The sequence below is a fragment of the Lissotriton vulgaris genome, chromosome 7 (genome assembly GCF_964263255.1).
Source record: "Lissotriton vulgaris chromosome 7, aLisVul1.2, whole genome shotgun sequence".
In the NCBI taxonomy this organism is placed as follows: Eukaryota; Metazoa; Chordata; class Amphibia; order Caudata; family Salamandridae; genus Lissotriton; species Lissotriton vulgaris.
In genome coordinates this window covers 697,533,097-697,546,810 of record NC_141695.1, presented here as the reverse complement: position 1 = coordinate 697,546,810, position 13,714 = coordinate 697,533,097, and the positions used below count along the sequence as shown (strand labels likewise).

The 13,714-nt window shown below is 44.0% G+C and overlaps 1 protein-coding gene across 1 annotated transcript in view; it reads left to right on the top strand.

Moving 5' to 3' along the window:
- The window catches only part of NOL11 (nucleolar protein 11), a 423,141-nt gene that overhangs the window by 266,661 nt on the left and 142,766 nt on the right, over positions 1–13,714 (top strand). The window contains exons 13-14 of the mRNA XM_086930931.1: positions 319–444; positions 9,171–9,398. Of these exons, the coding sequence (XP_086787057.1) occupies positions 319–444; positions 9,171–9,398 (354 nt within the window). The remainder of the gene's footprint in view (positions 1–318; positions 445–9,170; positions 9,399–13,714) is intronic.

The window sequence follows — 13,714 nt, the reverse complement described above, 5'->3', positions numbered from 1 at the left end:
TGAGAATTGAAGCCTTACTCAAATCCAAACCCTTTTTAAACATGAGCATGACTTGAGAGGCTGCCATTCGTTGGCACCTCTGCATGTTACCCAAAGAGAAAAGTCGATTTGTTTAAAGCACAAGTAGATATCTGAAGCACTGTGTCCCTTTGGAAAGTATTTGATAAAATCCCACACCCTTGAAGCACTATTACACTGCAATATAGTGTCATTTAAGTTGGTATAAAGCGGACTGTGGTTTGAACTTTTTATAAATGCATTCATAACTTCATATTTGCCTTGAATTAACCACACTGAAGCTGGTCTTCTTTCTTTCAGCTCTTGTCCTGACTTAATTAAATTACTCTTGGAAAAGGAAGATATGCACCTGTTGCAACTTTGTCTGCATCTCTTTCCCGATATTCCTGAATCCGTTACTTGTGCTTGCCTAAAGACAGTCCTAAAGTAAGTAACAGATTAGGCAAATTCGTATTTGAAGCATCACCTGAAATTGTTATTTTTTTTATCCAATTTAATTTGCTTTGCGAGAGAATGTGCACCTGATTTATACTGACTCCATAGATGATTCACAACTTTAATGTACTTTCGCTTCTCTTTAGAAAAGAAACGCAACCTATATATAGCCCAGTTGTTATAAAGTATTATTTTGTTTAATGCAAATTCAGGGAAATCAAATCCCTAAAGATAGACATGATTTAGATGCATCATTATGCAAATGTTAGAATTCAATCATAAATACACCAAGAAAAAGCTAAAATACAATTCAATAAACCTTTTGCCATATTTTGTGTTTTTTTTTTATTTTTCATCAACATCAGAGTTACAAATTCATAAGACATTGCCAGAGAAACAACAGTAACTTACAATTCAGAAAGCATTATCATCAGGTTCAAAACAAATAAAGCATTTTTCAAAAACACAAAGAGCTATAGACTGGGAAAAGTGTTTTTTATTTTTTAACACATTTTTAGGTCTCGCCTGTCGATGCGCATGCGCATCGAGCTTGCAAGACTATGGGGGCTTAAACAGTCTTTAACCAACTTGCAAGGAATCGTGGCGATTCCTTGCAGTGCCCGTGAAATTCAAGCTCAATGCGCATGCGCATTGACATTAAAAGCGCGTGCACATGAAAGCGACAAGGCTCCCTCCCACGGCAATCCCCAACCCCATCCGCCAGCCCCTCCCCTCTCTCTCGCACCCACCCCCAGCCGCCAGCACCTCCCCTCTCTCTCCCCGCACACAGACAGGGTCGCATTCCTCCCACCAGCACCTCCCCTCTCTCTCGCACCCACCCCCAGCCGCCAGCACCTCCCCTCTCTCCGCACACAGACAGGGTCGCATTCCTCCACAGACAGGCTGCCATTTCTCATCCACCTCCCCAGCCACCAGCTCCTCTGTCTCGTCTCCCTTAACCATGCACAACTCACACACTGAAACACACTATTTTTAAAACAAAATTTGCCAGCCTTCGACATCTGTTCCCCAGCCCCCAGCCGCCAGAACCTCCCCTCTCTCTCCCCGGACACAGCCAGGATCGCAATTCTCCTCCCCCTCCCTCTCTCTCTACCCGGACACAGCCAGGCTCGCAATTCTCCTCCCCCTCAAGGCTCCCTCCCACAGCAATCCCCAACCCCATCCGTCAGCACCTCCCCTCTCTCTCGCACCCACCCCCAGCCGACAGCACCTCCCCTCTCTCTCTCCACAGACAGGCTGCCATTTCTCATCCCCCTTTCAGCCACCAGCTCCTCTGTCTCGTCTCCCTTAACCATGCACAACTCACACACTAAAACACACTATTTTTAAAACAAAATTCGCCAGCCTTAGACATCTGTTCCCTAGCCGCCAGAACCTCCCCTCTCTCTCCCCGGACACAGCCAGGCTCGCAATTCTCCTCCCCCTCCCCCTCTCTCTCCCCGGACACAGCCACGCTCGCAATTCTCCTCCCCCTCACCAGACGCCAGCACCTCCCCTCTCTCTCCCTGGACACAGCCAGCCTCGCATTTCTCCTCCCCCTCCCCATCCGCCAGCACCTCCCTCTCTCTCCCTGCAGTATCACGAACGTGTCTCGTTTTAAACACGCATTTCACAGCTTCGCATTGAGTACTAAAACATGGACATGTATGGGAGTGAACGGCAGCGTTCAAATGCTGGTTGCAAGTTGCAGCCCGTTCCTTTCTGCTGATACTTACTTTGTATCGAGTGCCCAGCCTTCATACTTAAAACCAGGGCTTCAAACTGAGCCAGCAAAGGGAAGCCGCATTGAAAGCCCCCTCAGCCACCCACCCCATCAACCCACACGAAAAAGATAGAGGGCTGCCATTGTTTTTGATTTGGGTGGGCTCAACAGCATTTGAACGCTGGCTATTGGCATTGTAATTTATTGTTCATTATCAGACTCGCAAGAAATGGTGCTCGTATAGCAACGGATCCTTTCGTACAACACACACTCCGTTCACACCACTTCGCCACACCACAACAAAATTTTCATACACACATACCCGGATCAAGGGGACTTTCACACACACACTCTATTACGTCTCCTTGGGTTACATTTATACGCACATACAACACACAACACATGGATTGCTAACACAGCTTATGCTTACTTAACACTACCAACCTGCTAGACAGTGGCCACAGCTTCTAATTACACTTGGGACACAAATCTGGCACACAATCTCTGAATCATATGCATAGTAACAGACATCCCTATATACCAGGCGTACCTCCTCACCCACTCGGCATCTATCACCCACTCTGCATCTATCACCTCTGCAGACCCACTCTGCACCTTGCACCCACTCTGCACCTTGCACCCACTCTGCACCTTGCACCCACTCTGCACCTTGCACCCACTCTGCACCTTGCACCCACTCTGCACCTTGCACCCACTCTGCACCTTGCACCCACTCTGCAGCTTGCACCCACTCTGCAGCTTGCACCCACTCTGCAGCTTGCACCCACTCTGCAGCTTGCACCCACTCTGCAGCTTGCACCCACTCTGCAGCTTGCACCCACTCAGCATCTTGCACACATACACACAGGAAAACACAACTCACAGGCAATACTTTACTGCTGATCAGTATACATCCAGACTCGCTACAAATGTTGCTCGTTTAACAACGGATCCTTTCCTTCAACACACACTCCGTTCACACCACTTCGCCACACCACAACAAAGTTTTCATACACACATTCACGGATCAAGGGGACTTTCACACACACACTCTATTACGTCTCCTTGGGTTGCATTTTGACGCACACACAACACATACTAAATTACACGCACACCCAAAAAAGAAAAAATGACAGCAAGTTCGAGGCACAGGAGGGATGGCTAGCTTTACTTTCAAAAGACATGTGTCAAAACGAATAAAAAAAATAAAAAAACACCCCATTCAGCTGGCCTACTATTTCCCCACATCCCTCTACAGCCTGATACGATCACACTCCCACAACCTCCATCACGCACCATCACTCAGCAACACACCCTCATGCACAACCTGAACAGCCTCACCCTCACACACACTCAATCACCCTCACCCACTCACCATCACACACCATCACTCAACAACACCCCCAAACCCTCCCACCCCCTCACACCCCCTCACCCTCACAAACACTCACCCTCACCCACAGTCACACACTCAACCTTCAAACTCGCACACCCTCACTCACCTTGACACCCTCACAACACTCAGCCTCACTCACGCTCAAACTATCACCTTCACTCACCCACACCTATCATCACACACTATCACATCCCATTACCCTCACCTTCACACACCCTCACACCATCACCCTCACACCCACACTCATACTCACACCGTCACCCTCACTCACCCTCACACAACATCACACACCCTCACACCCCCTAAAAATCACATCCAATCACCCTCACACCGTCCAAGTCCACCCTCACAACCCTCAAACCCTCACTCATACTCACATCGTCACCCTCACTCACCCTCACACACCATCACACACACTCACACCCCCTGACCCTCACATCCACTCACCCTCACACCGTCAAAGACAACACTCCAACTACACCATAAAAGTACAATACCACACTACAACTCTACACTCCAACTACAACTCCACCCTCAAACTCCACACAAAAATAACGTTAGTCAACATTTACACTCACCCCCTCATCCTCACACACACACTCACAACACTCACACCCTCACTCATACTAAAACAGTCACCCTCAATCACTCTCACACACCATCACGCACCCTCAAACACCCAAAGACTCACATCCAATCACCCTCACACTCACACAGTCCAAGTCCACCCTCCAACTACACCCTATACCTACAATACCACCCTACAACTCTACACTCCAACTACAACTCTACTCTCCAAATCCACACATAAATAACGTAAGGCAACATTTATTTTAATACGTAAAATTCGGATTACACACTTGTAGCTATTAAAACATTAAAACTTAATGCAACGCAAGGACAGTGCAGCAATTAATACACAAAAATAAAGAAAGGGATTGTAAAATAAAACAGTTCTTTCACAAAGATCATAAATGCACACAAAATAGACAAAACATATGAATACACAGCAAAAAATACAACAATTTTTAAGTGGACAAAGTGAGCTAAAGGAAAAAAATTCACAACAGAAAGCACTTACTAAAGTAAGGGGAAATAAACAAGTAAACAATGCCAGAAATAATCAAAAACACAAACAAAATGCGTCATCACAAAAGCACAAGACTCTGGTGTTGCTCTGACTGATGCTGCTGTTGCACGAAGTGTTTTGGTGGTGCTAAGTGCACAACCACAGGAACACCGTACACCAAAACAGCATCAAACCACATCAAAAGAGCACTACTCAACAACACAACAGCCAACGCCCCTTGCCCACGCAGCTATTCACAAAAAATTAGGGAACTACAGAAAATGCAAAAACATCCTAAGACGTCTACCCTTATGCCCATAAATTAAAAGCAACACCCTTATTCTCACTGTTGCATACATCAAAGATAGTTCACATACACATTCTGATCTAACACATACTAAGCTAAAAAACACAAAACACGTTTGGGGAAGAAAATAGACTGCATACAGTACTACAAATTTACACATACTGTGGCAAACTCCAAAAGGCTCACATGCACTCACCCTCACACTCACACCGTCAAAGTCCAGCCTCCAACTACACCCTATAACTACAATACAACTCTACACTCCAAATACAACTCCAGCCTCCAACTGTACACATAAATATCGTTAAGCAACTATTTGAATTATACGTAAAAAGAGGATTACACACTTGCAGCTAGTCCAAAATGCAAACTTAAAGCAACGCAAGGAGAGTGCAGCTATTAATACACAAATATGCAAACAGGGATTGGAAAATAAAACAATTCTTTCACAAAAAGCATAAAATACACACATTACATCACTGTACATCCTCTTAATACATTGCTAGGGAAAATAAATTCAGCAAATACACAAAGTTTCCTTTAATACATCGAGTACCTCAATAACATATAATCCGGCTACTTCAGCATCACAGGGAAAAAACAATGCAAACACAACATACATAAATATATTATAAACTAAATAGCACTTCAAAGTTCAAATAACAGCTCTTGTACGTCAAATAACAAACGCCAGCAAAAAATACATTACATTACAGTTTTAGAAAACATATGCATACCCCTTTCACCAGGGCACCAAATTTCAGATTTCTACAGCACCCAAATAGTGAAGGGAATCTCCTCTGAACTCTGCTCTCAGTCACGGATAAGTTGGGTATTTGTGCATGATTTCTTTTAGAAATGCTACGTGACTTAAGGAAGTAGAGTTTGTTTGAAATAGCACACTGCTCTTCTATACTTGGTTCTACCTCACATGGAGGCAACTGGAAGATGTGATGTGCAAGTAAAAAAATGTTTACCTTTGTTGTGACTTCAAGTCAGTGTCCCACTACCATGCCCATTGCTTCATTCGGCTTTGGATTGCTGTTTTCTCCTTCTTTTATGAAGTATTCAAAGCTGATATTAATGCGCATGGGTCAAAGAAAAAAAGAGGGGGCTGAGGCAAGTATCTCTTTTCTGCACATCAACAATAACTAAATATAAAACCTAAAGAATTCATAGATGGCTATGAGTCTTCCACCTGTTAAGTTCCCTGACCTAGAGTCCTACAAAAAATTTGTTTTTTGGTATGCAAGTCACTCCCTTCTCTTAATCATGTTATGTAGCTGGTTTATACCTCTCCCCTGATCAAGATATTACCGATTGTCAGGTGAAGGACTGCATTACATCAGTAGGTAAGTAGATGAAAAACAGCTTCTTAAAATTGGGAAGGAGTAAAACCGAAGTCATGCTAGTAGGAAATAACGTTCAATCTTGGACATCCAATTGTTGGCCTAACTGTCTCAGACTATTACTGCAATTGAAATCTATAAGTTAATCTAGAAACAATTGTTTAATAATTGTAGTTTTCAGGGATAAACATGCCGGGATTTATTGATTCCAGAACTAGGTAGGTCTCTGTGCAAAATGCATGGTTATAGTGAATACCCATCTTACTTATCTTATTTGTTCCTCCAATTTGTAGCCTGTGAGCACTTTTCATTATTGTTTGATTTACTGGTTGTGGGTTAGCCACGCAAGTAAACTTGGTATGGTGCTGGAATTATGAATTTTACTAATTACACAAATAAATTCAATCAGATGTTAGTCAGAGGTGCTGTGAAGTTGAACAATCAATCCTAAAGTGCCAAACTAACTGTGCATGGTTTCGATGTTATCTATTCTTTTAATCAGTACTGTAACCTGCTTAGCTTCAGTAGTGCGGATTTACTCTCAACACAGCTTAGATATTTTTAAATGAGATTTAGTTGAAGAGAATTTATTTAGGAATCTGAGGAGCTGAGATCCTGCCATGGGGTAACAGGATGTAATGTTTCGTTCACAGCGTATTCTTTGAACCATGGTTCCTTTTGGTAGATTGAGTATACTTTTTAACACAGCACACTCACCTTGCTCCAAGATGTTCTGGTGATCTAAGAATACAACCTGTGAACCATAAAGTGTAACAGGGGAACGTTCACTAATGTATGCTTTCAGAAATGGGGCCAGAGAACCCCTTTGCCCCTTGCGTCTTGGTTACATTTCGCAAGGGACACCGCTTGCAGCAAAACTATAGTCTTTGTAATTTTCATATAACCATACCATTTCAAGTTATTGGTAAAATGTAGCCCTAGATATTTTGAACAGATTACTATTTCAATCCTTTTAACATCAGATGACCAATGGGAATTTGAAACTTAAAAAAAACAAACCCTTGTAATCTTTAGTTTTTTCAGGTTTAATTTCAAGAAAGCATTGTACAGTATGTGGATAAGGCATCCAGCTTCCTCTGGAGGCCTATTGCTGTACAGTCTTAAACTATCAAACATGTCATAAGGAGACAAGAGATATGCATGGAGCCCATTTTAGAAGAAATAGAAGTAATTGATTTGAGGCCGAAAGGCAAATCTGCCACCTATAAACTAAAAAAGAAAGGCACCAACATGCAAGCTTGAATCAGGCCATTCACTACTGTAATTTTCCTAGACCTAATTTGACCTGTTCTGGGTTACGATGTATGTAAGGCCTAGATTAAGGTTAAGCGACCACAGGGTACATTCCATCCTTTCATTTTCTCCCACAGGCAGCCCATTTTAACTGTATCAAAGGCTGTGTGGAAGTCCGTAAAACAACAGCACATCCTTTGATTAAGCTGTAATGATTTCATGACAAGGGCCCACAAGGCTACAAAGTGGTCGACTGTCAAATGGCACTTCAAGAATCCACCTTGCTCGATGAGAAGGAGATGGTTTTCTTTTCTTTTGAGAAGACTTTCTTGGAAACATCTATCCGACTTATTAATCAATAGTTGGTGGGAAAGGATGGGTTTTTCCACAAGCCTCTCCACAAATCTGGAATTAAGCAAGTTTTGACTATCAATTGAAATAGGTGCATGTACATTCTTGCTGGACTTCATAATAACGGCTGTAGTATTGTAAGGGAGTTCAGCTCTACATTAGTTTAAAGCTGAAATTTTGGACAGAATTTTCTTTAATAAAAATCAATTCGCCTAGTGATTATCATTTTAGATGTGCAAGGGGTTTGACATGAATGGCAACGAACCATATAATCAAAGTATATAATCCAGGAGCCTTCGGCAATCCTACAAGGCCGTACCACTGGATAGCAGTTGGTAATGCTATTTAGTAACTTACTACTATTTCTTTCCTCTAATATATTGTTTGTAATTATTTTTTAACCAGATGAATACAACTTTAGTAATATTTGGTGTACCTTGCCTATATATTTTTGCGCCTTCCTTAGATTGCATTTCAGTTTTTGATATGAAGAAACATACGAAGACTCAGAGGAAATCTATGGTTTCCTCTTCTATCGGGATTGACACTGTTATTTATTAATTTGAATACAGGTTACACATTAATCATCTGAAGGGTGTACCAAGTAAGTTTTGTTCTCCTACAGCTCAGGGTCAATGTTTTGAAAGTTGGAACTTGTAAGGACAACATCTGTTGAAGATGTAGAGTGTCCAGCCGCGTAGTGAGTCTTTTAAAAGGTTCACTGCGAAAGGGAGAGCATGCTCTGTGGCTAATATTTCTCTAATGGATGACTGTAACTCAGTCATCAAATTACCACATTCCATATAGACCCACACCCTGAAATCTTTAATAGTATCGAATTGCATATAGATATAAAAATATCATCAATAACTCAACAGTGAGGCCAAACTGAAAGGTTTCAGCAACAGTACTGTCCTTGGGGAAAATGCCACTCAAACAGATCAAACCATTTTTGGGCAAACATTTGTTTGAAAAGGGCCACCCCCTTGCCCTGGTCTATCTCGGAAAGTCCGCTACTGGTTGTAGGCAGAAGAAGACGGCCAGAAGTAGGGCCAGTGCAGTTTACATTCATTATCCATGAACCAAGTGCCTGACCAGCAGCTCTATAAATCAGAGATGCAGTGAGACCTAATAGCCAAAAACATTTCATATGACAGTGAAGTGTATAGAATTATTTTGGACTGCAAACAAATATTTCCTAACCCTGTGTAGGAACACTTGACAGCAGAATTAACATAAATATGGTTTGCTTTTTTTCTTCCTTGTAGCATCAGTGAAGCCTCGTTAGAAAATGTGGATGTGGATCTAGAGTCCGTAATTTGTTACATTGATATTGCCTCAGAAGAGAAAGTAGACAAACCAGCAGATATTGTACAGAATGGCTTCAGTCCAGCTCTTTTGGAGGAGGACAGCTGTGATGTTCAGTTGACACAGAAAGCCACCCCATCAGAAGCTACATCAACTTGTCCTGTTGGGATGAAAAGAGCAGCATTGCTGTATCCTTTTACGCATAAAGAAATGTTGTACTCGTCCATCCTTTGCTAGACTTGCATGGTAAATTGTTTTAATTGGGTTAAACATTCAGTACGTTTGTTCACGTGAATACAATGGTCTTTATTGCGGTTCTGATTTTATTTTAAATTTGCAACAGTTGCTCTCTTCTAGGATGGGGTATGTTAATATACATGATGTTGGTGTTTTCAGATAAAGCTTGAAATTGGCAGTGTGATGGAATTTGAATATTCACCTGTCCACGTGGTGACCGCTTAAGATAAGGTCCAATATGTTTTTTCCAAATATGCTGCCTTCTCATCTAATAGTTGCCTTCTATCACATTGTGCATCAGGATATGTATGGATTTACTCTGAAACAGAAGTGTTTTCTTATAAATATTTTGAAGTAGGGTTTGGATAAATATTCCAATGATTGTTATCTAATGCCTATTGGTTTCTAGAGGTAATATTTGAGACTCTGCTATAAAAAGAATTACCAATAATACACCTACAAATACATGCTTCATGTATCACTAGCCACTACTGTGCCCAAACCTCTTCCACACCTGGGAACTCTAACATTACAACATCCCACATCAAATGAAGTATGACATAGTTCAGGTGAACATAGAGACACTGTGCCAAATAAGTGGGATTTCGGAAACATTTCACAAACAACACCGTATCAGTTTAAAATAAAAACTTGTAACCTGCTCTTATGCTTCTCCTGTAGTCGGGTGTCTATGCCCTGAAGCACAGCACATCACACCATTTACGAGATCCAGTCGTACTTCGCATGACTGAATGGCATGATAATATGCAATAAGTACATTGCGGATGAATACAGAATGGAGAGATGGTCACACGCCCCATTGCACTAATGAAATTAACAATGCAGTCCTGCATCCAGGTGGACATTTCATATACGTCCCTGCAATCAATCATGGGTGGGGGCCCTTAATAGCTACAGATTATAAATATTCTCTCTCTCCCAGTTGCCACACCAGAGCTCCCAGGAAAACAGCTTTGAAAACAGTTGCTTTGCAGTTGCAGAAGTATAGTACATTGTGCTCAAAGAAAAATAACAAGGAGACGCCAGCTCTTAAGCTTGAGGAAAAGGAGATACCACACTGTTAGCAAAGGAAACATGATCAATTGAAGAGTGATGGGGAAGCACCAGACAATGGCAACTTTTTTTTCGCTGAACGTTTTCATAGCGGAACGCATCCCTTGAAGACCACCTTTATGATGGTCAGGCCCTGACCAGGACAACCTTCTGCATGATTGTGGATATCACAGAGATTGACACTTCTACTGACTCAGGAGTATGATAATTATGGTGATTATGAGGTTTACCTCAAGGTGATTCAGACTCTCCTCTCTCTGAACTCCCTACTACTACTTAGCTTGTACCTTTATCTTGGAAGTTTTGCCTGTTATTGCTGTCTGGATGTTGAAAAGGCTATTTTTGTGTTTAAAGGAATTTGATCTTGTGAAGCCTTGCCTTGCCTGCCTCTATTTGAAAAACAGTAGATAGACAAGGCCCTCATCAAAGTAACTGAAATGCTGCCTGCCTTGCTTTTGCAACACCACAAATGGTACAGAGCCATAGATTCACTCTCACTGCTATTCGGTCTCTGAAAAACCTCAATTCAAGATGTGTGAACCTAGCCTATATCCCTGTAAGCTGGGAATGTCGGAAATTAGGTAGAATTAGCAGAAATGTAAAGCGTATAGCATCAATCACCAAGATGCCATGCAGCATAAAGGATATTCTTGTGAACATCGAGATGAAATTGCCATGATTAGTCTCTTCCTCCCAGCGATAATTAAAGCAAGGCAAATTAAGTTTGTCTTCCTAGGTTTCCCTCATCCTCACCTCATTTGGCATCCTCCATCTTCTGCTACAACTGCCACCAATAAGTTTCGACTAGATTTGCAAGCTGTTTTCCTCAACACCCCCCTTATGTGGTGGGAATTTGGTCACCTGACATTGAAGATATGGTCAGATGTTAGTCCCTTGATGGTTTAAGAGGTGGGTTTGCATGACAAAATATTCTACCCTGGGTCCATTACTGTTGCTTAAGTCTTTCTCTATCCTATACCTACTGCCAAATCTACCCATACAGTGAAAAGCAAGGGTTTAGGTCAGCCCAATGACGAGGGTAAGCAGGGGTTCTAAACTAAATGCCACGTGTTCCCTTAATGATGCCGCAAACCAGCGAACCAGGTGCCTGCCCCTCCCATAACGTGCAAATACTGCATGGTTAAAGGCCTGTATAGGTCTCCGAGCGTATGGATGTCGGCCTCCCGCCACTCCGTGAGCATAGAAGCCGCGAGCACCCCTTCACCACCAAGCGAACCCTCCAGGGTTATAGCTGGTGCATAAGGAACCGTATTGCGGGTGAGGTACAAAGCCCTCCGGTAGCACTTGTATGCCACTGCCAGGAGGAGCGGTGTTGGGCGCTCATTCACAACTATGGGGTGGAAAAGTCTGGTTGTACGCTCTAGTGAGTAAGGCGGCATTGCTGTGGCTGTATCATCTCTGCCTCGATCTGCCAATCAGCGAGCGACCGATTGTAACTGCGCGGCTAGATAGTAGTGTTCAAAACAGGGAGCAGCCAGGCCTTCCCGGTCCGTCAGCATGTATAGCTTCGGTAGTGCCAGCCTACGTCTAGAAGTGCCCCAGATAAAGTCCATCAGCATCTTATTGAGCATAGTAAAAAAGGAGGCCGGGTAAAATAACGGTAAATTGACAGTACTACAGGTGGCGGGGAAACATGACCATTTTAGCAAGCGCCACCCTACCCGTAGTAGTCAGTGGGAATGTATTCCAGAAGCATATCTGCGACCTAAGCGCTACAACCGCCCTACCAAGATTCCCATCTAACAGGTCAGCTGGGCGGTGGTATATCTGTATCCCCAAATATCTGAAGGTATCCTGCGCTCGTGATGTAGATCTCGCAGGGACAAACCCATTTTGGTCATTATGGATTAAGTGGGGACCACCGGCGCCAACCTTTTCGCCAGCACCTTTGCGAAGCTCTTATAGTGCACGTTAAGCATAGCCAGGGGCCTGTATGAGCCCAGAGCCATAGGGTCCCTGTCCGGTATGGGCAGGAGACCAAGAACGCCTCCAGCATGGAAGGGGGCAGTAATCCTTCCTCTACCTCTACAGGATAGTGGATGAGTAGTGGCACCAGGATTTCCCGATATGCTTTATAGTATTCGGCGGGCAAGCCGTCCGGCCCCGGTGTCTTCCCGGACGCCATTGACTGGATCGCCTCCCCAATTTCCTCCAACGAGAGAGGCGCGTTAAGCGTCTCCTTCTGAAACTCTGAGGTAGTGGGCAGTTGGATAGAGTCCAAGAACTCCTCTAGAATGTGCCTGGGTTTCGCGTTGTGTGTACATCATCCCTCCACCCGCTATGCGGAGAGCTCCTATCGGGGCATCGCGCCCCTCTTGCCTTATCAACCAGGCCAGTAGACGGCCCGCTCTATCTGCTTTGGCGTGCATTCTGGCCGTGTGTGCCGCGTAGTTGTGGCATCTCAACCGCTCCAAAAGCTCTGCATGCTTGGTACGAAGGTCCCCCAGCCTGTGTGAATGCCTGCACATAACGCAATAGCTCAACCTCTAGGCGCGCAAGGGAGGCTGAGAGCTTCCCGCGTATGTTCCTCGTGGCCGTCAAGCAGTGCCCCCTGACGGCCACTTTGTGGGCGTCCCATTCTACCTTGGCGTTGCTCGCCGTCCCTTCGTTGATATCAAAATGTGAGGACAGCCATGCCCAGGGTCGAGCGAAACTCTGAATCCTCTAGCGCACTAGGCTGTAGCCACCACGTGGGGACAGGTGGGCGATCCGCACCCTGAAACCACAGGGGAGTATGATCAAAGTGCGTCCTCCCCAGGTACTCTGTGAAATAAGCGGGAGCAGAGAGTGGGAACCCACTATCCTTTCCAACCGGACATGCAAGTCATGGACTGCTGAATAGTAGGAATAAATTCTGTCGTTTGGGTGAAGTATGCGCCACAGGTCCTGTAACGCCCAGTGTGAAAGCCAGTCCCTGAACGTCTGCGCATTAGACGCTACCGCACGAAGGGGGGGGGGGAGGTTGAAGACCTGTCCAGCTGAACATCTAGTATCATATTAAAACCCCCACCAAGTAACCAAGGAAGCCCGACATAGGGGTGGAGGACCTGGGTCAGCTCCTCTAGGAAGGATGGTTGATCTATGTTCGGGCATACAGTGATCCTAGTAATACCTCCTGACAAATTAATTTCCCCGCACCAGTGTATACCTGCCCTCTCGGTCTACCCTTGCT